Source organism: Macrobrachium nipponense, chromosome 25, assembly GCF_015104395.2.
Source record: "Macrobrachium nipponense isolate FS-2020 chromosome 25, ASM1510439v2, whole genome shotgun sequence".
NCBI lineage: Eukaryota > Metazoa > Arthropoda > Malacostraca > Decapoda > Palaemonidae > Macrobrachium > Macrobrachium nipponense.
The window spans coordinates 33305057-33330177 of NC_087214.1; the positions used below are offsets into that span (position 1 = coordinate 33305057).

Genomic DNA, 25121 nt, shown 5'->3' on the forward strand with positions numbered 1-25121 from the left:
GTAAATAAAACACAAATGGAACACATAAAAATGAAAAACAGAAAGCAATGCAGTTGGAACCAAATGGATGCTGCAAAGTTTCCATATGAATGAAATATGAAATACAGTATGTTTGAACCACAGTTCAATTTGGTAAGACTCTCTTGCTGTAAACTTCTACGTACCCCGTTCTTTAACCAGAGAACTATGAAACATTACCGTGAAATGGCGAGAAAAACATACAAAATTACCTTGAAAAAGTTCTGAGTTTTGTCACTGTCCCGTAACTTATTGTAGAGCATGTCTTGAATACTTCTGTTGCCACCTTCGAGGAGAGCTATACCTAGGGCCACAGCTTCCACGAAGATCCGATGGCAGTTCTGACTTTTCATGACGAGATCTACCACCAACACTGCGGCTCCCTTGGAAGCCAAATCACACTGAACATCTGCCAGGGACTTTCCCGAACGTCGAAGGACTATGTCTGCAATGAGATCAATAATAACTTGACAAATTAAACCACCTAAAAGTAAGTTCTTATCGAAGAACAAAATATTGAAAGTAAACAAGTTCAACATTCCATTTAAAGTAAAATCATAACAACAACCAGCAACAACATAATAGCACATCATAGACAAATCAAACCATTTTTATCACAACTATATTCAAAATCATTCAAAGAACTGCACAACAGAACAGGCAACCTTGCCTATAAGATAACTGCACATCTGATTTTTGACTAGCACAATATTAGTACCAAACATAAACTGAATACGATTAGTATTTTCTATATGATAAAAATTTCACAGCTGTAGTTCCATGGGCCAGAGCAAAGCAAAAGACCCCATGAAATGGCTCTCTGGATATACTATACAGTGGTCCCCCCGTATTCGCGGGGGATGCGTACCAGACCCCCCCGCGAATAGTTAGAATCCGCGAATGTTTGGAACCCCTATAAAAATGCTAAAAACAGCCTATTTTGTTAGTTAAAACTTAAGAAAAACCACTAAAAATTTTCATACTTGGTTTTTTTAATAGTTTTATCACAAAAAGTGCATTTTATGATGAAATTGATAACAAAAACCAGGAATTCGTGGATATTTCTCATAGAAAAATACTGCGAATGCGTGAATTTTCCGCGAATGCGTGAATTTTCCACGAATAATGCAGGGAAACGTTCCCGAGAGAAATCCGCGAATGTGTGAGTCTGCGAATCCGGAGAACGCGAATACGGGGGGTCCACTGTAATGCTGAACACTTACTCATACTGAAAGCCACAGCAGTAATTGACCCTCAAAAACTATGTTGAGCTTGATACCAAGATGAAAAATGGGAGGAATGTGGTGGTAAGGACTCCTTATAAACTATATTCCCAACTGATGCTGCTACTATATCACCTCAGCTACCAGACTTGAGGAATAAGGGGCCAAATATTTGTTTGTCATATCCCAAAGATAAAAGCTTGCAAAATTAGTTGTTAAGACATCTCCAAATGGCATCCACTAAAAGGTATTCTTTGTAAATTACTGTTGTAGACTGTGAAAAGGAACAACTACGACATACCTTCTCAGGAGTCTCTGGTTTTATAAAAAAAGAAAAGAAAATAAGTGTGGTATAAACTACTGCCACGAAAAAGGCCTTTTTCATACTTAGCCTGGGGAGAAAGCAATGGGATTACAAAGAGGGTTGTGGATTGGTTGGCTACCTGGAATTTTGATCTCTCTATGAAGTCAGCTGTGTAAAACTGACAGATATAATTCCAGTCCTTGGAATGAGTTTATCTTACTGGAAACAGCTGTGTAACACTAACAGATATAATTCCAATTCTTGGAATGACTTATCTTACTGGAAACAACACGCAAGTTCCCGGACTCATTTTGAGGAATAATAAAACAGGAGAAAGACCATCTTCGGATTGTTGTAAGATCCTAGAGGAAGGCTTTTATATTATGAATTAAACAGAGCTGTTCAGGCTTTAAAAAACTAAGGCCAAATCCCATTTGGAAGGCTTCTTTAATTACTTAGGGGCGGGCAGCTCCTTCCCAAAGAGCTGAACTAACCTTTTCATTTCCACTGAGGAACTCATTTAGACCATGCAGCTTAAAGTAAAATGAAAAGAGACTATCTACGTCCTTTAATGATGGAAACAAAATTATCTACTTACATCTGAAAAAAAACACAAACACCAGCTCAAATTAGAGTAGAGGCATTGGCAGCATTAAAGCCTCTCTGGCCTCTCACTATGTCATATATACAACAGGTTCCATTTGGACAGGTAAACGTCAGGAGCTATGACCTTGCACAGCTTGAAGATCTCTCCATCTCTGAGGATTTGGTGAATGCACTACAGTCTTCTTCATTCCTACCATTATCCCCACATTAAGGGGTCAGTTGCCTAATGTGCCATTGCATGCATCAGGCATGGTTCATTGTTTGATATAGGGGTCTTTATGACCACATGCCCTTGCTGTCATCAACCACAGTTATTGGCGGTGGGCTTTGCCTTTGACTAAAAAAATTCCAACTGCAAAGCAGCAGTTTCCACAGTTATTGGCAGTGGGCCTCCCCTTTTACTAAATAGTAAGACTGCAAGGCAGCAGTTTCCACAGTTTTTGGCAGTGGGCCTCCCCTTTTACTAAATAGTAAGACTGCAAGGCAGCAGTTTTCAGTTATTGGCAGTGGGCCTAGCCTTTCACAGTACTAAAAAGTAAGACTGCAAGGCAGCAGTTTCCACAGTTTTTGGCAGTGGGCCTTCCCTTTTAATAAATATTAAGACTGCAAGGCAGCAGTTTTCAGTTATTGGCAGTGGGCCTAGCCTTTTACTATAAAGTTATTGGCAGTGGGCCTAGCCTTTCACAGTACTAAAAAGTAAGACGGCAAGGCAGCAGTTTCCACAGTTTTTGGCAGTGGGCCTTCCCTTTTAATAAATATTAAGACTGCAAGGCAGCAGTTTTCAGTTATTGGCAGTGGGCCTAGCCTTTTACTATAAAGTAAGACTGCAAGGCAGCAGTTTTCAGTTATTGGCAGTGGGCCTAGCCTTTCACAGTACTAAAAAGTAAGACGGCAAGGCAGCAGTTTCCACAGTTTTTGCCAGTGGGCCTAGCCTTTTACTAAAAAGTAAGACTGCAAGGCAGCAGTTTTCAGTTATTGGCAGTGGGCCTAGCCTTTTACAGTACTAAAAAGTAAGACTGCAAGGCAGCAGTTTCCACAGTTTTTGAGCAGTGGGCCCTGCCTTTTACTTAAAAAGTAAGACTGCAAGGCAGCAGTTTTCAGTTATTGGCAGTGGGCCTAGCCTTTTACAGTACTAAAAAGTAAGACTACAAGGCAGCAGTTTCCACAGTTTTTGGCAGTGGGCCTAGCCTTTTACTAAAAAGTAAGACTGCAAGGCCAGCAGTTTTTTCAGTTATTGGCCAGTGGGCGGGCCTAGCCTTTTTTACGTACTAAAAAGTAAAGACTTACAGGCACAAGGTTTCCACAGTTTTTTGCCAAGTGGGCCTAGCTTTTACTATAAAGTAGACTTTTGCAAGGATTCAGTTTTTCAGGTATTGGGCAGTGGGGCCTAGCCTTTTACAGTAACTAAGAAGTAAGACTGAAAGGCAGCAGTTCTCCACAGTTTGGCAGTGGACTAGCCTTTTACCTAAAAAGAAGACTGCAACGGCAGCAGTTTCCACAGTTTTGGCAGTGGGCCTTCCCTTTAATAAATATTAAGACTGCAAGGCCGCTAGTTTTTAGTTATGGCAGTGGCTAGCCTTTCTATAAAGTTATTGGCAGTGGCCTAGCCCTTTCACAGTAACTAAAAGTAAGACGGCAAGGCAGCAGTTTCCACAGTTTTTGGCAGTGGGCCTCCCTTTTAATAAATATATAGTAATGCAAGGCAGCAGTTTTCAGTTATTGGCAGTTGGGGGCCTAGCTTTACTATAAAGTAAGAATGAAGCAGCAGTTTCAGTTAGGCAGTGCCCCAGGCCTGCCTTGCACGTACTAAAAAGTAAGACGGCAAGGCAGCAGTTTCCCAGTTTGCCAGGGGCCTAGCCTTTTACAAAAAAGTAGGACTGCAGGCAGCAGTTTTCAGTTATTGGCAGTGGGCCTAGCTTTTACAGTACTAAAAAGTAAGGACTGCAAGGACAGCAAGTTTTCAGTTATTGGCAGGGGCCGCCTTGTACTTAAAGTAAGAATGAAGGCCGGCAGCAGTTCAGCAGTTTCAGTTAATTGGCAGTGGGCCTAGCCTTTCACAGTACTAAAAAGTAAGACGGGCAAGGCAGCACGGCAGTTTCCAAGTTTGCCAGTGGCATAGCCTTTTTACTAAAAAAGTAAGACGCAAGGCAGACAGTTTTCAGTTATTGGCCGTGCGGCCTAGGCCTTTACAGTACTAAAAAGTAGATGCAAGGCAGGCAGTTTCCACGGTTTTGGCAGTGGCCTAGCCTTTACTAAAAAGTAAGACTGCAAGCAGCAGTTTTCAGTATGGCAGTGGGCCTAGCCTTTTCAGTACTAAAAAGTAAGACTACAAGGCAGCCCAGCAGTTTCCACAGTTTTTGCCAGTGGCCTAGCCTTTACTATAAAGTAAGACTGCAAGGCAAGCAGTTTTCAGTTATTGTCAGGGCCGAGCCTTTACGCGTTTATAAGAAGAAGCCTGCAACGCAGCAGTTTCCACAGTTTTTGGCAGTGGGCCTAGCCTTTACTAAAAAAGTAAGGACTGCAAGGCAGCAGTTTCCACAGGTTGTTGGCAGTGGGCCTTCCCTTTAATAAATATTACGACTGCAAGCAAGCAGTTTTCCAGTTTATTGGCAGTGGGCCTAGCTTTTACTATAAAGTTATTGGCAGTGGGCCTAGCCTTTCACCGTACTAAAAAGTTAGACGGCAAGGGCCGCAGTTTCACAGGTTTTGGCATGGGCGTCCCTTTATAAATATTAAGACTGCAAGCAGCCGTTTCAGGTATTGGCAGTGGGCTAGCCTTTTACATAAAAGTAAGAATGCAAGGCAGCAGTTTTTCAGTTATTGGCAGGTGGCCCTCGCCTTTCCCACAGTACTAAAAAGTAAGACGGCAAGGCAGCAGTTTCCACAGTTTTTTGGCAGTGGGGCCTAGCCTTTTACTAAAAAGTAAAGACTGCAAGGCAGCAGTTTCAGTTATTGGCAGTGGCCAGCCTTTTAACAGTACAAAAAGTAAGACTGCAAGGCAGCAGTTTCCACATAGTTTTTTGTCTAGTGTTCCTAGCCTTTTTACTAAAAAGTAAGACTGCAAAGGCAGCATTTTTCAGTTATTGCGTGGGCCTAGCCTTTTACAAGTACTAAAAGTAAGACTACACGGCAGCTAGTTTCCACAGTTTTTGCAGTGGGCCTAGCCTTTTACTATAAAGTAAGACGCAAGGCAGCAGTTTTCAGTTATATTGGCAGTGGGCCTAGCCTTTTAACAGTACTAAGACTTAAGACTGCAAGGCAGCATTGTCCTCCACAGTTTTTTTGCCATTGGGCCTAGACTTTTCCTAAAGTAATGACTGCAAGGCAGCAGTACACAGTTGGGCAGTTGGCCTTCTTTAATTTAAATTTTTATGTAAGGGACTGCAAGGGCCCAGCATTTTCAAAAAGTTATTGGCAGGTGGGCCTAGCCTTTTACTAATAGTAGACTGCAATGCAAGCAGTTTCTTTTTATTTGGCAGTGCCTAGCCTTCCACCATACTAAAAATTAATGACGGCCAAGGGCCAGCAAGTCAACATTTTTTGCATGTGGGCCTAGCCTTTTCTAGTTTACTGCCAAGGCAGCAGTCAGTGTTATTGGCAGTGGGCCTAGCTTTTACCAGTACTAAAAAAGTAAGACTACAAGGCAGCAGTTTCCAACCACAGTTTTTTGGCAGTGGGCTAGCCTTTTACAAATAAAAAGTACGACTGCAAGGACAGCAGTTTTCAGGGTTATTGGCAGTGGGCTAGCCTTTTACAGTACTAAAAGTAAATCCTTTACAAGGGCGGTTGCAGTTTACACCAGTTTTTGCGGAGTGGGCCTAGCCTTTTACTAATAAAAAAGTAAGACTTTTGGGGGCCCAAGGCAGGACAGTTTTCGTTATTTTTGGCAGTGGGCCTAGCCTTTTACAAGTACTAAGAAAAAGTAAGACTGCAAGGCAGCAGTTTCCCGTTTTTTTGCCAATGGCTAGCCTTTACTTACAAAAGGCTTTTTAGACTTGTGCCAAGGGGCAGCATTTTCAGTTTTATTGGCAAGTTGGAGTTTTCCTATCCTACAGTACTAAAAAAAGTTTAAGCCTGCAACCGGCAGCAGTTCACAGTTTTTGGCAGGTGGGCCTAGCCTTTTACTAATATGTAAGACTGCAAGGCAGCAGTTTTCAGTTATTGGCAGTGGGCCTAGCCTTTTACTATAAAGTAAGACTGCAAGGCAGCAGTTTCCACAGTTATTGGCAGTGGGCCTAGCCTTTTACTAAGACTGCATGGCAGCAGTTTTCAGTTATTGGAGTGGGCCTAGCCTTTACTAAAAAGTAAGACTGCATGGCAGCAGTTTTCAGTTATTGGCAGTGGGCCTAGCCTTTTACTAAGACTGCATGGCAGCAGTTTTCAGTTATTGGCAGTGGGCCTAGCCTTTTATTAAGACTGCATGGCAGCGATTTTTTCAGTTCTTAATTGTCAGTGGGCCTAGCCGCTTTTACTAAGACTGCCTGGCAGCAGTTTTCAGTTATTGGCAGTGGGCCTAGCCTTTTATTAAGACTGCATGGCAGCAGTTTTCAGTTATATATTGGCAGTGGGCCTAGCCTTTTACTAAGACTGCATGGCAGCAGTTTTCAGTTATTGGAGTGGGCCTAGCCTTTTAATAAAAAGTAAGACTGCATGGCAGCAGTTTTCACTTATTGGCAGTGGGCCTAGCCTTTTATAAAAAGTAAGACTACAAGGCAGTGGCTGTCCTTTTAGTCGCCTTTTATGACATGCAGGACCTACGGTGGTAGTATTCTTACACCCCTACCACAGGGATACTTGTAGGTACTATAGTCATCATGCACAAACATCTAGCATGTTAAGGGTCCCATGGAATCTGGAATGTGTTGCCATAGAAGCTTCTCCCTACTGGAAAGACTACTGGGGATGTCCAGACAAATCCAGGATATCTGGACCTTATCTGAAACTGAAGACATCAACCTGAATGGGGGGAAATACACAAATTCTACAACCATCCAAGGATATGGGATGACTCAGTAATACACTGGGATCTTCTAGTTAAAAGTTGGTCACTTTGCAAGTTTTTGGATGATGAAATAATTTAGAGAGCAAAACTTGGTTTCTCCTGATGAGGCTGCCTACAACCAGTGCCTACTTCGAACTAACACTGGAATTGACTGAACTCTGATTTGTCAGTCATGTCAGTCATAATGCATCTTTGCAAAATACCCCAACTTGTTAACCGTGGGAACCAGAGAGATGCAGCTGCATCAAAACCATAAAAAATCCATTCAAATACAAAATGGCAATGGAAAAAAGATATATAAATCCGTACTATGTAATTGCCTGCATAAGCTAAAATTGAACAAACAGCATAGCTCGGCTACACACTAGATGCCCTTCAATAGTCTGAAGTGATATCATAATACAGCAATGTACTATTTTTTACTCAGTTTCTGTTCATTACTTTGTGGCGTTATTGAGTTGAATATAGAATTTAGGCCAAAGGCCAAGCACTGGGACCTATGAGGTCATTCAGCGCTGAAATGGAAATTAACAGTAAAAGGTTTGAAAGGTGTAACAGGAAGAAAACCTCAAAGCAGTTGCACTATGAATCAAGTGTTAGGAGAGGGTGAAAAGTAAGATGAAGTAAGAGAATATGAAAGGAGGTACAGTGGACCTCCCGTATTTGCGTTCTCCAGATTTGCGGACTCACACATTCGCAGATTTCTCTTGGGAACATTTCCACGCATTATTCGCGGGAAATTCACATATTCGCGGTATTTTTCTGAGAAATATCCACAAATTCCTGGGTTTTTAAAATCAATTTCATCATAAAATGCACTTTTTGTGATAACACTATTAAAAAAACCATGTATACACATTTTTAGTGAGTTTTTCTTGAGTTTTAATTAATGAAATAGACTGTTTACAGCATTTTTATTATAGGGGTTCCAACTATTCGCGGGTTCTAACTATTCACGGGGGGGTCTGGTACGCATCCCCCGTGAATACGGGGGGACCACTGTATAGAAAAGGAAACGAAAGCGGTTGCAGCTTAGGGGCCAAAGGCACACTGCAAAGAACCCAAGTAATGCCTACAGTGCACCGCATGGGTTCCACGTTGATGGCCCTAGCCCCCCTATGGGGCTTTGTAGTGTTATGTACAAGGAGTCACCAATTAATGGTGGGATTGGTTAACTGTGTTTTGCTTTTATGGCGCTTGGCTAACGACAACATTAACCACATTTTTGGCACCAGTAGGCAATTCATTGGCATTGCTAAACTCGGTCAATAACCAAACCCCTCTCCATTAACTGTGGACTGCTTGTATACAGTTAAAGGTAAAAAACCTAGAGTTTAAGGTAAAATATCAATCTACCACACTTCTATGACATAAGAATAGAAGGTTAAAAGAGCAAAATTTGACAGATTAGCTATTACAGAAACCTACTGACTATATGGCCTATCCACTCAAATTGCACTGCAAAGATTTATTATATTTCATTTCACTTTTCTTGTATTTATGGTAAAAAAATAACTTACGTTGTCCAACAGAGTGGCTGGGCTACAGTTATTTGTCACATTTATCTTTTACTTACTTTACTTTATCTTCCCGCCACTGGCCAGTGGCATAAGGCTGATACAGTTCCTCTCCATCTGTCTCTATCCCGAGCCATTTCCCTTGCTTCCTCTAGGTTTTGGATTTCATCTTCAAGATCCTGACAATTATGTCTATCCACCTCGTTCTTGGTCTACCCAGTGGTCTTCTTCCTATTTATACTGCTCTCAGTGCTCTCCTGGGGTCTCTGTTCCCATTCATCCTCTCAACATGTCCAAACCATTTCAGCCTTCCCCTCTTCAACCTGGTACTGACTGGCCTTTGCCTCAATCTCACCCTGATGTCTTCATTTCTAACATAATCATCCCATTTAATGCCAAGTATCCTTCTCACCAGCTTCATTTCAAAAGCATCCAACCTTTTCTCCTCTGTTCTGGTCAGTGCCCAGGTGAACGAGCCATACGTCAGGACTGGTAGTACTACTGCATTGAATATTCTCATCTTAGTTTTCAAGCTGATTACATGCCATGACCAAACGTTTTTTCTCAGAACCTCAAAAGCTCTTGCTGCTCCTAGTTTTCTTCTTTGCATATCTTCAATTTGCCTCCCGTCTGCTGTTACCACACTTCCCAAGTAAACAAACTTCTCAACTTGCTTGAGTTTCTGTCCTCTGATTGTCATATCCTTCATGTGCACCCAATCATCATCCCTACTCACAACCATGATCTCGCTCTTCTTTGTGCTGATGTTCAAGCCAAAATTCTGTGTCTGTATCCATCCTCATTACCATACCTACCAGCACCAGCTACGTATCAGCAACCAAAGCAACATCATCAGCAAAGTCCAAATCCATAAAAACTTCTCCATTTATCTTTTATACATTAAATAAGTTGGTTATAAAAAATTTGCCTCTGCATCTAGTCATATGGAACACAGACAGTCTGGTCATATAGACAAGGTTGACTATGCTTGACATTATCAGTTCTTCCTAAACAAGCACCAACCTAATACCTACACTCATACAGTGGTCCCCCCGTATTCGCGGGGGATGCGTACCAGACCCCCCCGTGAATAGTTAGAAACCGCGAATAGTTGGAACCCCTATAAAAACGCTAAAAACAGCCTATTTTCTTAGTTAAAACTCAAGAAAAACCCACTAAAAATTTTTATACTTGGTTTTTTTAATAGTTTTATCACAAAACGTGTATTTTATGATGAAACTGATAAAAAATTCAGGAATTTGTGGATATTTCTCATAGAAAAATACTGCGAATGCACGAATTTTCTGCGAATAATACGGGGAAACGTTCCCGAGAGAAATCTGCGAATGTGCAAGTCCGCGAATCCAGAGAACGCGAATACGGGGGGTCCACTGTATTTGGGGAAACACTGTTTAGGCAGTAGGATGCATATTACATGAATTCCAAAACACACTTACCTCCAGGAGCTGCATTATGGGAGATCTTAATCTTCCCTTCGTTTCCTTCTTTCTTGGACCACGGGTACTGATCGAAATACCTCGTCAACAACAACTCACGTAAAGCGTCCCCCTGGCAACCAAAGCAATTTGTTTAAATAACAGTTTCAGTTACTAGTCCTCTTGTACAAAGTGAAATTACACTGTTCAGTGCAACACAAAACATACTGTACACCTAACATATATTTTACAAAAGAAATATTATTATGCTGTAGTAAGTGCTTTTGTCTGTAAGATACTTCTAAGAAATAACCTATATATAACTTGAAAGGAATACAGTATTTGTGAAAGAAAGGCCCCTTACATTTATATATCAAAGTCTTCCTTAACAATGTCTAGAAAATTCACACCAATTTTCACAGGAAAAAATGGCAGATCATCATTTCCTTAATGCAAAACAAACTTGACAGCAAATACAGTACAATACTACAAACATAAACAAGTCTACGTGTACACGTTGTACTGCACCACTGTGCTACATTCACAAATTTTCTAGAAAGAGTAGAAACACAAATTATTTTCCCCACCATCCAGTCCCTACATTTCAAAGCAATACTACACATCATAAAATTAGCATAAACTAGATAGGGAGAGGTAAATTTATTTTACCGTCACACACTGCCAGTGTGGCAAGATTAATTTTGTCAGTTTAAGTAAAGATATCAGTCAGAAGGCCAACTTTATCTACATACATATAGGAAAAACTATCCCGAAAATATCTACCTACTACCACTGAGAAACAAGTATAAAATCTTTTAAAAGTCATCTTTCTGTTTAGACATAAAAATGACTATCCTACACAGACCAACATACCAGATCAAAACAGCAACAGTTGGAATCTTCCAACAGATCCAAAGGCTCTCTAAGACAATGGCTTGTATGGTACAAACACATTTACTAATGTAATTCTACCCATGTCACTCTTTAATTAGAATTTTTTCATTTGTATTCTTACAAATGTCCATAAACTTTACAGAATATGGTACATGTTCTATAATAATTTTTAATAACAGTAAGGACAGTTTACAGAACATATGTATAAAATGAACTATGAAAATATACTGATAACACTAACATGAAATTTTTTATACTAATAACTATAGCACAAAACCTCCATTAATATTTGAAGCATATACTACTGCAGTACGTGCAAACCAATTAAAATGTGCAAAATGACCGTTTTATCAAATCAAACTTATGCAAAATGCATCAGTTGGAATGTTCCATTGCTGAATTATTACTAACTGGATTCTCATGGCACTACAAAAGTCGCAGTATTTTCATAAAGGGCAAACTCAAAATCATCAAAAAGTTACTTCGGATCACAGCCTCCAGCCCATATACTTTAAAGAATTGTGCTACTTATAGAAATCAACTAAAGCTTACTTTTCACAAATGCTATGGTGATGGTACTATAAAGACACTCCATCTACAACTAAATCCTGACACAGACCATGGCTTGTATTCATCATACAAAATCTCTTTTTTAAAATGTGTATTCTTAACATGGACCAACCATAACTTTACTTAACCAAATATCTCCTAATGCAAGAATTCTTTCTTAGGAGAGACCAAAACTGGGAAAAAGAAAACTGTCTCTGACCGAAAGGAGAGACTGAAAATTATTATTAAAGGCAGTCTCCGGTTTACGACGGTTTTGGCTTACGGTGTTCTGAAGTCACGACACTTTTCAATTATATTCATCAAAAATTATTTCAAGATTTACGACGCTTGTGACGCTGATCTGACGGAAGAAATGTCTCCAAAAAGGCAAAATAATCAACATTTGAAGGTTTATTTGGATGAAAAATGCAATAAAAATGCAGTTTACATAGTTTTTAATACACCCAAAGCATTAAAAGTAAGGTTTTCTTAGGATTTTTCACAATTTTCGACGATGTTCCAGCTTATGACACGTCTCAAGAACAGAACCCCTGTCGTAAACAGGATACTGCCTGTGTTATTATTAATATTAATAATTAGTCACAGGAGGGTAGTAGAAGGTGCACTTATCAGAGAGATTAAAGTAATTGAAGGAAACAAAGGTTTTACCTCAGAAGATCCCATAAGCCGAGCTTTGATATTAAAAGAAGCTAAGATTGACCCTGCTGACCTGGAGATTAGGTTTCCTGCCCAACAGACTTTTGGTGACCACACCCTTACCACAAGGGCGAATCCCATTGACCATCAGCTCAGGATATCAGAGCGACAAGAGGGGATTGGCAACTCTCAAGAAAACCAGAACAGCCATCACATAAATGACAGCTCAACAAGAAGAAGTTCCAGAAGACTGCTGGGCCTTGACCCAGGCTAACATCCCAAACGTCTCTTGAGAATGGGCCACAGAAGGGCCTGAAAGTACTCGAGTGTGGAGTAAAACTAAATGTAAATACTTAGAAGTAAACAAGTTACAAAGTGATTTTGTGGGTTTCTTTTTCAATATTATTATTAGTTCAGTAGATGTAACCTAGTCGCACGGATCGAGCGCACAGGGACCACTGACTTGAAATTCAAGCTTCCAAAGAATGTTAGCTTCAACCTCCCTCTGAAGAGCCCACAAGGCAGCAGTAACTGATCATGATACAGAGCCTCTGATTTTTTATCGCCCTGGGGGAGATGCAAACCAGCAACATCTGAGTGGCATTCCATGACACTAACCACCATACCGGTAGACCAGCTCGTTATGTTGTGAAGGTGTCACTCATCTGTCGTCCAAGATCTTTTTTTTTTTGTCCCATATGAGGAAAGAGTACTATACTGCGCCTGTCAAAAAGGCATCAGCAAACAGGAAAGGATCCAATAATGGAAAGTGAAAGGGAGTCTGGGTAACCTTGAAGCATTTTCACGTCCAACGGCTGCTAAAGTAGCTTTTCTTCTGAACTCACATGGGAAGTTTAAACAGAAGCAATACAGGTAGCCCCTGGCTTACGATGGGGGTTCCGTTCTTAACATGTCGTAAGCCGAAAATCGCCGTAAGCTGAAAACCGTTGTAAGCCTGAAAATCATAAAAAAATCCTAAGAAAACCTTACTTTCAATGCTTTGGGTGTATTAAAAACGATGTAAGCTTGCCTTTTATTGCATTTTTCTTAAAAAAAAAAAAAAAATTAAACCTGAAATATGGAATTATTTTGCATTTTTGGAGTCATACTTCTTCCGCCAGATCGATGTCGAAAGCAGCGTAACCCTGGAACATGCGTTGTAAATCTGGAAATAATATCCGACGAATATAATTGAAAAGTGCCGTAACCTCGGAATGTCATAAGCCGAACCCGTCATAAGCCGGGGAGTGCCTCCTGTCTAAAGTTGAAAAAGTTGTACGTACAGCCAAGTGGAAGGAGACACAAGTGAATTGATGACAAATGAAAATGATGCTGCAGAGACTCCATTACTGTATGAAGTCCGTTAAACACAGCAAACTGTAAGTAGTACCCCTTATGGACTGGATTATAGAATTTTGGCCAAAGGCCAAGCGGTGGGACCTACAAGGTCATTCAGCACTGAACAAGAAATGGACAGTAGGAAGGTCTGAAAGGCATAACAGGAGGAAAACCTCAAAGCAATTGCACTGTGAAACATTTGTTAGAGAGGGTGGAAAGTCACATGGAAGAAAGAGAATATGAATAGAGGTACAGAAAAAGGAATGAAAGAAGTTGCAGCTAGGGGCCAAAGGGATATTGCAAGGAGCCTTAAGCAATGCCTGCAGTGCACTGACAACACTGACCCCCTTTGGGAAGTAGCCCTTATGGGGAAGAAGGTAAAGCTGGACATAAAAAAATGTAGGATTACCAGGTAAAAGAAACAAGTAATGTGGGGTAAATATTGGGTTACAGAGCAAACATGACAGTAAATAATACTGCTGAGTAGGGAATATCAGAAACTGTGGGGTTTACATCCAACCAAGAGATTTCACCCTCAATGATACCAGATTCCCCCACTTTTTCCACAGGTGGTCACCCACTTCGAAGCAATGCCTCAGACTAAGAAAGGCAGGCAATGGTTTGTCAATTGTGTGAACTCTTATTTGGTAGATATCAGTACAAAAGTGCTTCTAAGATCTGCTAATATTATATTTGTGATTAGAGGACAGCTTTTCCAGTTTTTTGTATATGTAATTGCTAACCTTCCTAATACATACTGATGAAAGTCTTTAAAAGTGAATCTACAGATATTGTTTAAAATAGAACATTCACTGACTAATCAAGTAATTAGCCAAACTAACTGGTCATTAAGACAAGACAAAGACCACATGCAAATGTATCACTTGACAAACTGTAGTAACAAGTGGTTCTATATCAACATTAAGTTCAAAACCAACAATGAATAGATCAAAAGACATTTGAAATCTGTACCAGAAGTAGTATTACAAATCTCTGTGTGGCTTTTCATAGACGTACGAAGGTGAGAAATTCTATGCTGCTGTCAAAAGAAGAATCACAAAGCTCAAAGAACAAATATTTCATTTGGACAAGTTGACAGAATGCACAATTTTTCATCCAGGAACACAAAGCAAATGGAGTCATGAATCACAGAGTAGAATAAATATGAAACTCAAGGAAAAGCAGTTATGGACATGCATGAAAACAATAAATGAATGATAAAACATTTTATCGGCTATATAAAGACAGAAAGAAAGAAAAACGAAGAGAAGGAAACTATAGATTTCAAGACTCTGCTCCCTGGATGAGAAGACACTGCGGGGAAAAGAAAAGAAGAGCCAGAGAACACACCAATACGACGTGCATTTCTACTCGTGTCTCGGCGAGTTCATCTCTCAAGTTTTTTGAAGTACATTCTGGAAACACGATCATCAAACAATATCATGGCATGGCGTCAGGGGGTGGAACATAAAAACACTGAAACGTCAAGTAAAATCGTACGGATGCGAGCGTAAAGTGTCGTGTCCCTCATATTCTCCAGTGAACATGTGAATAGAAACACTGACTGAGTAGCGTCACACATCAGGGAACATCAAAACACCAGCCACTGCATCCTTATTGATGAGGAATTGCTCCATACAATGCCTTTTTTTTTTTTTTTTTTTTTTTTTGTTTTTTTTTTTTTTTTTGCAAAGATCAATGAAAACTAGTTTATTAGACAAATATGTTGAATACATCTATAAGGTTCTTAACTGCATGTAGCAAATCCACAGATTATCCTTACCATTTTCAGTTCCTCTTTTCCAAAACTTGCTTCCCCCTACAAATGTGAAAAACAGGTTGTTGTATGAGAATCATGCTTTGGTTAGAACCCTTTCAAGTGCACATCAATATCTTTCAAGTGGTCTCCCACTTGTCAAGACCATGATGATGGTCATGGTGACAATGGTGAAAGGTAGTTACACAATGAGGTTAAACAAAATGTGTCTTAAATAGAACAGTATACTCCAATGTATGATTTTTGAAAAATAAAACTACTGTAGTAATAAAGAAGACAGAAAATTATCATCAATATTCTTGAGTACTTCAACAAGATCACCAAGATGTTTTCCAAGTCTTGTAGTGCTGGCCCAAGGATTTGTTTTATAATGAGGTCAGTTATACAGGAAGAAATCGATGTGAATGATGAAAAGTAAGGGGCATATTATTACTATCAAGTAGTTTAACCAGTAAAAGGCAGAGTGAAATGCAGACTTGGAGGAGGGGTGAATGAATACAGCAAAAAACAAACTGAATGCTTTACATCAATGCAAATTCGATGTCAAATGCGTATTTAACCTTTAGGCAAATTCTCAACCTTTCCTTGAGAAGACCCAACCACAACAAATATTCTAGCCTATGATGAACTTCTAGAACATCCACTCGCAGAGAATGACACCTGCATTGATAAGTGAGTGCTAAATGAGAGGTGCTTGCAGCACACATGCACCAATGATGACTGGCTGAACCCGAAATGATTAATTAAGCTCACCATATTTTTAAAATCTTATACATAATACTGACAATACTCCAAGCCTTCATCTCCGGATAAAATATCTTACTGCAACATGCCTGAATTTTATCTGAAACATGACTATAAAAATATTCAATGTTTTCAAAATAGTGTAAGACCTTAAACATTCTCCAAGTAATTCAATTTTGTGTCGATGTGATATTCTCTGCTTCTTCCTTTGTGCACAACAGCATTCTATTCTGTAGAAGTGTACTATGCACACCTGCAACTTTAGAGCTCATTCCACATAAATGTATACATATTATTATGTGAATAATGACCAAACGACCGCAGTCTGACTTCATACTAAATTTGAACATACACTCTGGCAGCAATAGACATTGTCAACAAATGTTTCAATTTTGATTTATCAAGATTCGTGGCCAAGATACAAAGTGTTCCCGATTTCACAATTGAAAAAAAATGAATGGTTGCTAAAGCCACATTATCCTTGGTAAGTCATTAAATAGACTGCAGTGTCCCATTGTTATTCCATCCTGGGGATGTCCTGAATGATTTGTTCAAAGAAAATATGCGTAAATTACAAGGCCAACAGCAACATCAGTCAGTGGACTGTGGAACAACCTCCCAGAGGATGTTGTGCAATTTGAACTTCAGAAGTTCAAGCAAAAATACAATGCGTTACTACCCTAATACTGTTATTTTTTTTTAAAGTGGATCTCTGTATTTCCCTTTACCTCCTCATGAACACCATATTCTCTGGAATTTCAAGTCAATGGCCCAGTGGGCTTGTTCAATATGAATAGGTTTCACCTACTGAATAATAATAATAATAATAATAATAATAATAATAATAATAATAATAATAATAATAATAATAATAAGAATAATAAAATAATAATAATAATGAATAATAATAATAATAATAATAATAATAATAATATTTATTGAAAGTAATGGCTACCTCAGCAGCGTTACGCTTGTAGAGATTCTTCTCTATTTTTCGAATAGCGGCTTTTTCCGTACTACTTAAACAGGCTAGTAGAGCGGCTATGGAGGTCATTTTTAAATACAGGGTCAAGATTGTTGTATATATTTCAACTTTTACAGATAAACTATGATATCATAGTCAATCAGTCTCTCTCTCTCTCTCTCTCTCTCTCTCTCTCTCTCTCTCTCTCATTTTCTTGTAGTGAGCTTTTGTCTGGAGCTGCCAGACATCCTCTAGGCTGGGAAGCTGAGGGTGGACTGCTTTTGGTGTGGTGTCTGTCCTCCTCATATTTGGGGTTGTCAGCAGGGGTTCAGGCCCATGCTGATCTCCTATTGGCTGGTGGCGGTAAGTCTGCATTTTCATTGTCGCTTGAGCCAGGTCTCAAGCCACTTTCGCTGTGTCAATGGTTGCATAGCTGCAATCTTCTAGACCTCCTGAGCTGTGCGGTGACATTGCTGGGTGTTACGTTACGCTGCGAGATGTCACGGCTAATTTGATTTTTGTTGGCTGCAGGAGTATCTTGTTCAAGGGCGTTGTCTTCCGCGAGTTGTCGTGATCGGTGGTGTCATTGTTGGTGGCAGGTCTTCTCATACTCGTGTGGAGGAGAAATTCATCCTGTGATGTATTTAGTGCTGGTTTTATTTGCTGGATGAGAAGCGCCTCCAGCAAGCATAACCGACAGGTATCCGGGGCCTTCCTGATGATCTTCGTGATGCCTGTCAGTTACACCTGCTGGAGGCACTTCTCATCCAGCAAATAAAACCAGCACTGAATATAATACAGGAAGAGTTCTCCTACCAGTGAGTATGAGAAGACCTGCCACCAACTATGACACCAACGATCACGACAACTCTATGGAAGACAATGCCCTTAAATGAGATACTCCTGCAGCCAACGAAAATCAAATTAGCCTTGACGTCTCTCAGCATAACGCAACGCCCAGCAACGTCACCGCACAGCTCAGGAGGTCTATGCAACCATCGACACGGTGAAAGTGGCTTGAGGCCTGGCTCGGCTCAATCGACCAATGAAAAAGCAGACTTACTGCCACCAGCCAATAGGAGATCAGCATGGGGCTGAACCCCTGCTGACAACCCCAAATATAAGGAGGACGGACACCACACCAAAAGCAGTCCACCCTCAGCTTCCAGAGAGAGAGAGAGAGAGAGAGAGAGAGAGAGAGAGAGAGAGAGAGAGAGAGAGAGAGAGAGAGAGAGAGAGAGAGAATGATTTTGATGATTATGATATCATAGTTTATCTGTAAAAGTTGAAATATATACACCGATCTTGACCCTATATTTGATAATGACCTTTATAGGTGCTCTACTAGCCTGTTTAAGTATTACGGAAAAAGCCGCCATTCGAAAAATAGAGAAGAATCTCTACGAGCGTGACGCTGCCTAGGTAGCCATTACTTTTAATAAAGTATGCTTGAGAGAGGGTCTGCTTCCTAAATAATAATAATCTGGAGGCCAAAATGATGCTATATAGAGCTTTAGTACTGTTTACAAAATTGCATGGCATCCCAAGGTAATATAACCCCCTTAAGGGGCTAAATTAGTGACATCACTCATGAACAGGAGGTGTGCTGTGGCCATCAAACTGAACTCATATTTCTGATATGGGAAACTTGACTGCAATTCCAAAGGAACAAAATTGTACTCAATATTTTTCAAGAGGAGTAATATATTAAATAACACTAACACCACACTAAAATATCTGTAATGATTTCAACAAATGTTGCAAAATATTATGTTTTCTCTTGGAATTCCTGTGATTTGGTGGGAGTCGTGTCAGTCACTATACTCTGACAAACTATCTTACACATTGCTGAATTCAGTGCTAATTCATCCTTTGTTCAAGAGTACAACACCACCTACACAGCTGGTGTGTGTGTGTGTGTGTGTGTGTGTGTGTGTGTGTGTGTGTGTGTGTGTGTGTGTGGACAACTGGGGATAGGTTCTTTGACAATGAGCAACTGTCCCAGGTCTTATAGATGAAAATGTCAGGTGCTGACTGGAGGTGTAAAAAGCAAAAGCTGAAAACTGAAAACCTTCCTTCAATTGTAATGTCTAAATGGTGAGAGAACAACATGAAATAAACAGTTACAGGTATTATTACACGTGTTAAAGTATACCAGACTGACTGAATGTTAGGGGAGGGATGATGAGAGGCAACAGAGATCACTGTTTTTCTATTCTAATGGCAAATGCAACACATCTCTTCACATACATGACCAACAAGATCCTATAGAGGTGGGTCGTCTGGTTCAAATGCCTGGATCTAAAATAACGTCCACACACAATCATTCAATGAATTCAAAAGATAAACAATCATAAAAGAAGGTGCATGATCTGAATATCTTCAAATTGCAAAACCCAAAGCACATCACGTACCTTTTCTCCGTACTCTGAATCTGTGATCATGTCTTTCAATGTCTGCAGCACCTGGATGCACAGTCTCTCATCTTTCTCTTCTAGCAACTTCTCACAATGTCGGATTAATCTGTCGTTTTGAGATGAACATTCAAAGAATGATAATAATGTACACTTCTACTAATGCAACGTAATTTCAAGTATATAAGATGGCTAGAAGGACTAAAAACCACATACAGTGGATCCCCTGTATTCGTGGGGAATGCGCACCAGACGCCCGGTCCCCATACCCCACAAAATACATAGCTAAAATCTGCAAATACTTAAAAGCCCCTCTAAAAATGCTTAAAACTGCCTATTTTGTTAGTTCAAACACAAGAAAAGCCCTCTTAAAATGCTTATACTTTAATATTTTAATGGTTTCATCACAATAAGTGAAATTAGTCATGAAATTGATAGGAAATCACAGTAATTAGTGAATATTTCTCTGTGAAAAGTACTGCAAATAGACGAATTTCCCCCAAATAAGGGGCAGATACGGTCCACCGAGAAACACTAAAATAGGCGAGCCCACAAATATAAAGAACGTGAATACAGAGGGTCCACCGTAGTACTCAACATTATGGATACAAAATTCCATTTACTAATACTTAGTCAGCATGACAGCTTTATTTGTAAAGCATACTTCAAAATATTAAATAAAAATTTCAGAGATATAACACATTCAGCAACACCATGCAAAATGGTAATTTTTCTTTCAAAAAGAATGAAATGTCCTCCAGCTGTTATGGCTACACATTTTGCTATTAAAATACAAATATTATTTGTCTCCAATCAATGATAAACCTGTTGGTACAGTACCTTGAAATAAAGCCTCCATTCTGGCATTTCAGACTTGCTTCACTCTCTGGTCTGAAGAGCATGTGAGGCTGGTACAAAATATCCACTAACACCGACAACTCGGCAGAGACCAGCGGCCGAAGCTCGGCTTCCAAAACAGACACGACCGAATTGAAGTCTTGCTCAATGACGAGGTGGTCCATGCGGCCGGCAAGCTGGAAAGAGTGAGCGAACATCTTCAATGACAGACTAATGACATATTACTCTATGTATTCCAGTACTACTAGGAATATACTGTTGTAATAGCAACAAAATACTTGCTCATGTGAGGAAAATCAAAATAGTTATTTTGCAATATAGAACTTATTAAAATAAACAAATACAAAGTGTCAGCAACATCTCAACTTAACAGACTTCTGTACATATCAGCTAACTTATTTTGATTATTTCTTCTTATGCCACCATTTTGGATGCGATCAAGTTTTTAATATATCTCTTAAACTGATTGTTCAGTGTAACATATAGGTGAGTTTAGTTTAGGAACTAGAAAATATTCAAGTACTGACCATAGTACATACGTATCGGGTGCTTGTTACTTAATGGACTTTGTTACTAACGAGAGAGGCCAGACCCCCAAAGTGGCTGTTACGTTGAGGTGTTGCTGTATTTTCCATTTAACAAAATGTTCTTTACTCTAAATCTCCTGCTACATTATGCACAACATATGAACTTACCTACTGACAAACCTTGCTACCTTTAAAAGCTTCCAATAATACTTGAAAAATGAAAACATTGCCAATTACTGGACAACCTTAACATTTGTAGAAACTAAACGATACTTTGATCATCCATACTGTAACCAATTTCCAATTGTACTTCAAAATGAAAAGCTAATTACTTTTGAAAACTCATTAATCATAAAAAGCCTTTAGCTGTTCAAAGGAAAGCATTTCAAGGGAAGGTCCAAATGCCCATTGTCCCGAACCTCCAAGTCCCTGTTTTCATCATTTTGTGCATCTCGACTGAAAGCTGATATGCTGGCATTCTCCTGAAGACTTCACAGAGTTTCTACCATGTTTCATGATGTGCCTTGGACAAGGAAGCATTCCGATAGCATTTTCATTCCATCTTGACCGGGTGCACTACATAATAAATACAATTATTTGTGAGTTTTTGCATTGTGGTACTTTTTGGCTGGTAAATAAGTTGTTCTAGTGTTAGTTAACCTGAGTTCGCTTAGTGACGGGGGAGTTGAACGAATCATCACGTCATCTTCGTTATCTATGCCTCAGTCTTCTTTCCCACCGTTATCCCTTCATTAAGGGGTCAGTTGCCTGATGCGTCTTCTCCCCTGCCTTCTGTCAAAGGCATTACCAGGCATGGTTTATTGTTTGGCAAAGGGAATTTTACGATTGGATCTATACCTCAGCCATCTGACATAATTGAGGTGTGCATTTCCCGGCATAATGGCTATTATGCATCTCGTCCTTCAAGAGTAACCTCCGTTGTGTTCATTTTCCATTGCAGACCTATTACTTGCAGAAGTGTTCACAGCTGGAAAATCCTTAGTTGACAAGATAATAACTCAACTAGGCGGTTCTTTTGCATTTTGCCTACACTCCATTGTTTTTTCATGGAAACTTGACTTCTGCCAGCTATATCCTCTCTTTCTGGACCTCACTGCCATGTCCTATCTCCAAAATGGTGAAACATGCTGTTCGATGATTAATGATTTTGTGTAATAACTAGGTTTTAACATCACAAAATTGTTCAATTCAAACATATTTATCATAAATACTAGTCACTGACTCCCATTCTCCTCTCTCCTTTGCAAAGACCTTGCAATTAGTGGGGCATGTACACTAAGGAGCTCTCAATGAAATGCTTCCCTTTGTGGACCTTGATGCATTCTGCACAGTTAAAAGCTATTTTAAGATTAACACACTCTGTTATTTGTATGTTAAAATATATTTCAATTTTTACTTATTACAAATTTTGCCATGGTAAAGTGAGAGCTCTAATTTGGACTAATTGGGGTGGCTACCAATGACTTGTGGGAAGTTCTGGACAACTCAATGGGCATTTTATGGGTGACTTAACATAAATAGATGAAAATGAACACATAAGATTACACAATGCTATTTCTTTATATACAAGAACATTATTTACCAAGCAAATGCAAGACGATACAATACTGCATTGTATGGCAACCATTTACTGCTCCAAATTCACTGACTTCTGATGTGTATGCTTGTACTGAGAGAGAGAGAGAGAGAGAGAGAGAGAGAGAGAGAGAGAGAGAGAGAGAGAGAGAGAGAGTGTGTGTGTGTGTGTGTGTGTGTGTGTGTGTGTGGTGTGTGTGTGTGTGTGTGTGTGTGTGAAATATAAAAGTGACATTATTACAGGCAGTCCCCAGCTTACGACGAGTGCTTACAATGTTCCGAGGTTATGACGCTTTTCAATTATATTCATCAAAAATGATTTCCAGGATTACAACGCTTACGACACCGATCTGACAGAAGAAATATCACTCCAAAAATGCAAAGTAATCAATATTTGAAGGATTTTTTAAGAAAAATGCAGTATAAATGCAGTTTACATAATTTTAAATACAGCTAAAGCATTAAAAATAAGGTTTTCTTAGGATTTATGATGATTTTCCGGCTTACAACAATTTTTGGCTTACTCCGCGTCTCAAGAACGGAAACCAGTCTTTAGCCGGGGACTGCCTGTACCTTGTTATGTACAGTAAGCTAGTATAGACCAGTGATACAAAGTTGTATTTCAACTCTCATAACTCCAATTCCTTGAATGTTTGTGTATGTTTATAAACTCTTAACACAGAGAATGAAAGTAAACTGTTTATACTGTATAGGCTTAGAAAATGGATCGGCCAATGACGACTAAAATTTAAGCCTTTTATTATGAAATTCATGAACAGAAAAAAATTAATAGTATTACACATAATTCACAATTTTCACTTTTGTGTCTAATCTTCCTTCTCCCAAAGTGGGCATTAAAGTTTTAACACTATCACTGTCTTGCAAATTTCCTGTCTGACTTCCCATCTTCTCTAGAACGTTGTCAATGCCTTTTTATCCCAGAATTTTGGGGACTTCCCCATCGTATTTATTCTGCAACTCCCACATCTAATTTTCTAAATAGCAAACACTTGTTTCAGATTCTCATCCTATGCTTGAACCATCTGAATCCTTGGTATCTCCATATCATATGTCTGGATATCTCAGTGAACAACTACGAGTAACTGGCTCACACGTCATAAGTTTTCTTACACTGCAGCTAAATCATTTTTGTATAGCACCTCTCACCTCAAACATTTCTCCAATGCTGTGCTTACTTAATAGGTAAAGCATCAAGCATCTCACATTTGTCCTATAGTACCCAGTTCTGGAAGGCTTATTCATTAAAGAGAAGCCTTTAGCATCATAACGCAACCCCTTGCCTCTCACAAACCCAAAACTAACCTTGACAAGTTTGCCATAGACCTACTGAGGCAACAAACTCTAGTACTATCATGTAACTAACATCAGATCTTACTTAGCCAGCAAAAGAATGGGGAAGGAAAAAGAACCCAAAGCTCAGCCCCAATGAACATAATAGACTAGCCTCTTGATGCTTGGAAGGTACAGAAAAACAGGCACTGGGTAAAATGAAAGCATTAAGAGTTCCAAAGCTGTAGAAGATAAGAATCAGTCACTAAGCTGTGCAATTTGACTATCCAAGACATTAGTCTAGATTTTTTCGGCTCTCAGTCAAAACTTCCAAGGTATTGACAACTCACTCACAAATGATGAGGACCGTTGATATGACCTACTATGGGGGAAAATCAAAATACAGTGGTCCCCACATATTTGCAGGAATGCGTACCAGACCCGCCGCAAGTGTTTAGAATCTGTGAATAATTGGAATCCCTATAAAAATGCTGAAAAGGGCCTATTTTGGTGGGTAAAACACAAGAAAACCCCACTAAAAGTGTTTATACCTGGTTTTTTAATAGTTTTATCACAAAAAATGTATTTTATGATGAAATTGATTAAAAAAAAACAGGAATTTCTGGATATCTCTCATAGAAAAATACCATGAATAGGCAAATTTTCCTCAAATCCGTGAGTCTGCGAATCGGGAGAACACGAATACAGGGGGGCCACTGTAAGGCAAATGACTAGACAGCTGCTGTAAAATAATGCTAAAGTGACAATCGCAGGCTTCTAGAATGAGCGACTTAATTTTTCTCCCCAAGGAACTGGCCTCGTTATGGTTATCTAGGCTCTTGAATATGTTACAATAATAAATCCCTCTACAGTACACTTTAGCTATAAAAACTAAAGAGACAAAAAGACCAAATCTTTATGGACACGTTTGACCACTCTTCACCCGATCTACGCATGCGTTGGCAGATATCACAAGATTCCTTGCTTTCATCTGCTTTTTAACCGGATCCAGCTAGGCGCTAAAAATTATCCTATTGTTGAGACCGAGAGTTTGTTCGCGTATGAACAAAGGCCATTCTTGGACCCATGGCCTTAACCGAGACATTTTGTTGGGATCCGTAAAATACAAAACCTTTGCTGGACTAAACAGAACCCCATTCACGATTCATCAGCTGTGACAACATCAGGGCAAACCTCCAGTTCCCAACGATGACTTTCTGCCAATCCTCTGAATATCTCATTACAGTGATCCCCCCATATTCACAGGGGATGTGTACCATAGTTAGAACAGTTAGAATCCGCGAATAGTTGGAACCCCTATAAAAAAATGCTGAAACAGCCTATTTTGTTAGTTAAAACTCAAGAAAAACCCACTATAAAGTTTTAAACTTGGTTTTATTAATAGTT

The 25121-nt window shown here is 39.5% G+C and overlaps 1 protein-coding gene across 19 annotated transcripts in view; it reads right to left on the reverse strand.

The window, feature by feature from the left end:
- Positions 1-25121, reverse strand: part of LOC135199325 (inositol 1,4,5-trisphosphate receptor-like) — a 335174-nt gene that overhangs the window by 30619 nt on the left and 279434 nt on the right. For 16 of the 19 annotated variants that reach the window (XM_064227241.1, XM_064227242.1, XM_064227250.1 and 13 more), the window contains 5 exons: positions 20284-20477; positions 19444-19552; positions 15328-15363; positions 10128-10239; positions 231-463 (listed from right to left, as the gene is read on the reverse strand). In XM_064227241.1, the coding sequence (XP_064083311.1) occupies positions 231-463; positions 10128-10239; positions 15328-15363; positions 19444-19552; positions 20284-20477 (684 nt within the window). The remainder of the gene's footprint in view (positions 1-230; positions 464-10127; positions 10240-15327; positions 15364-19443; positions 19553-20283; positions 20478-25121) is intronic. The other 3 variants (XM_064227243.1, XM_064227254.1, XM_064227259.1) reach the window with 1 other exon arrangement.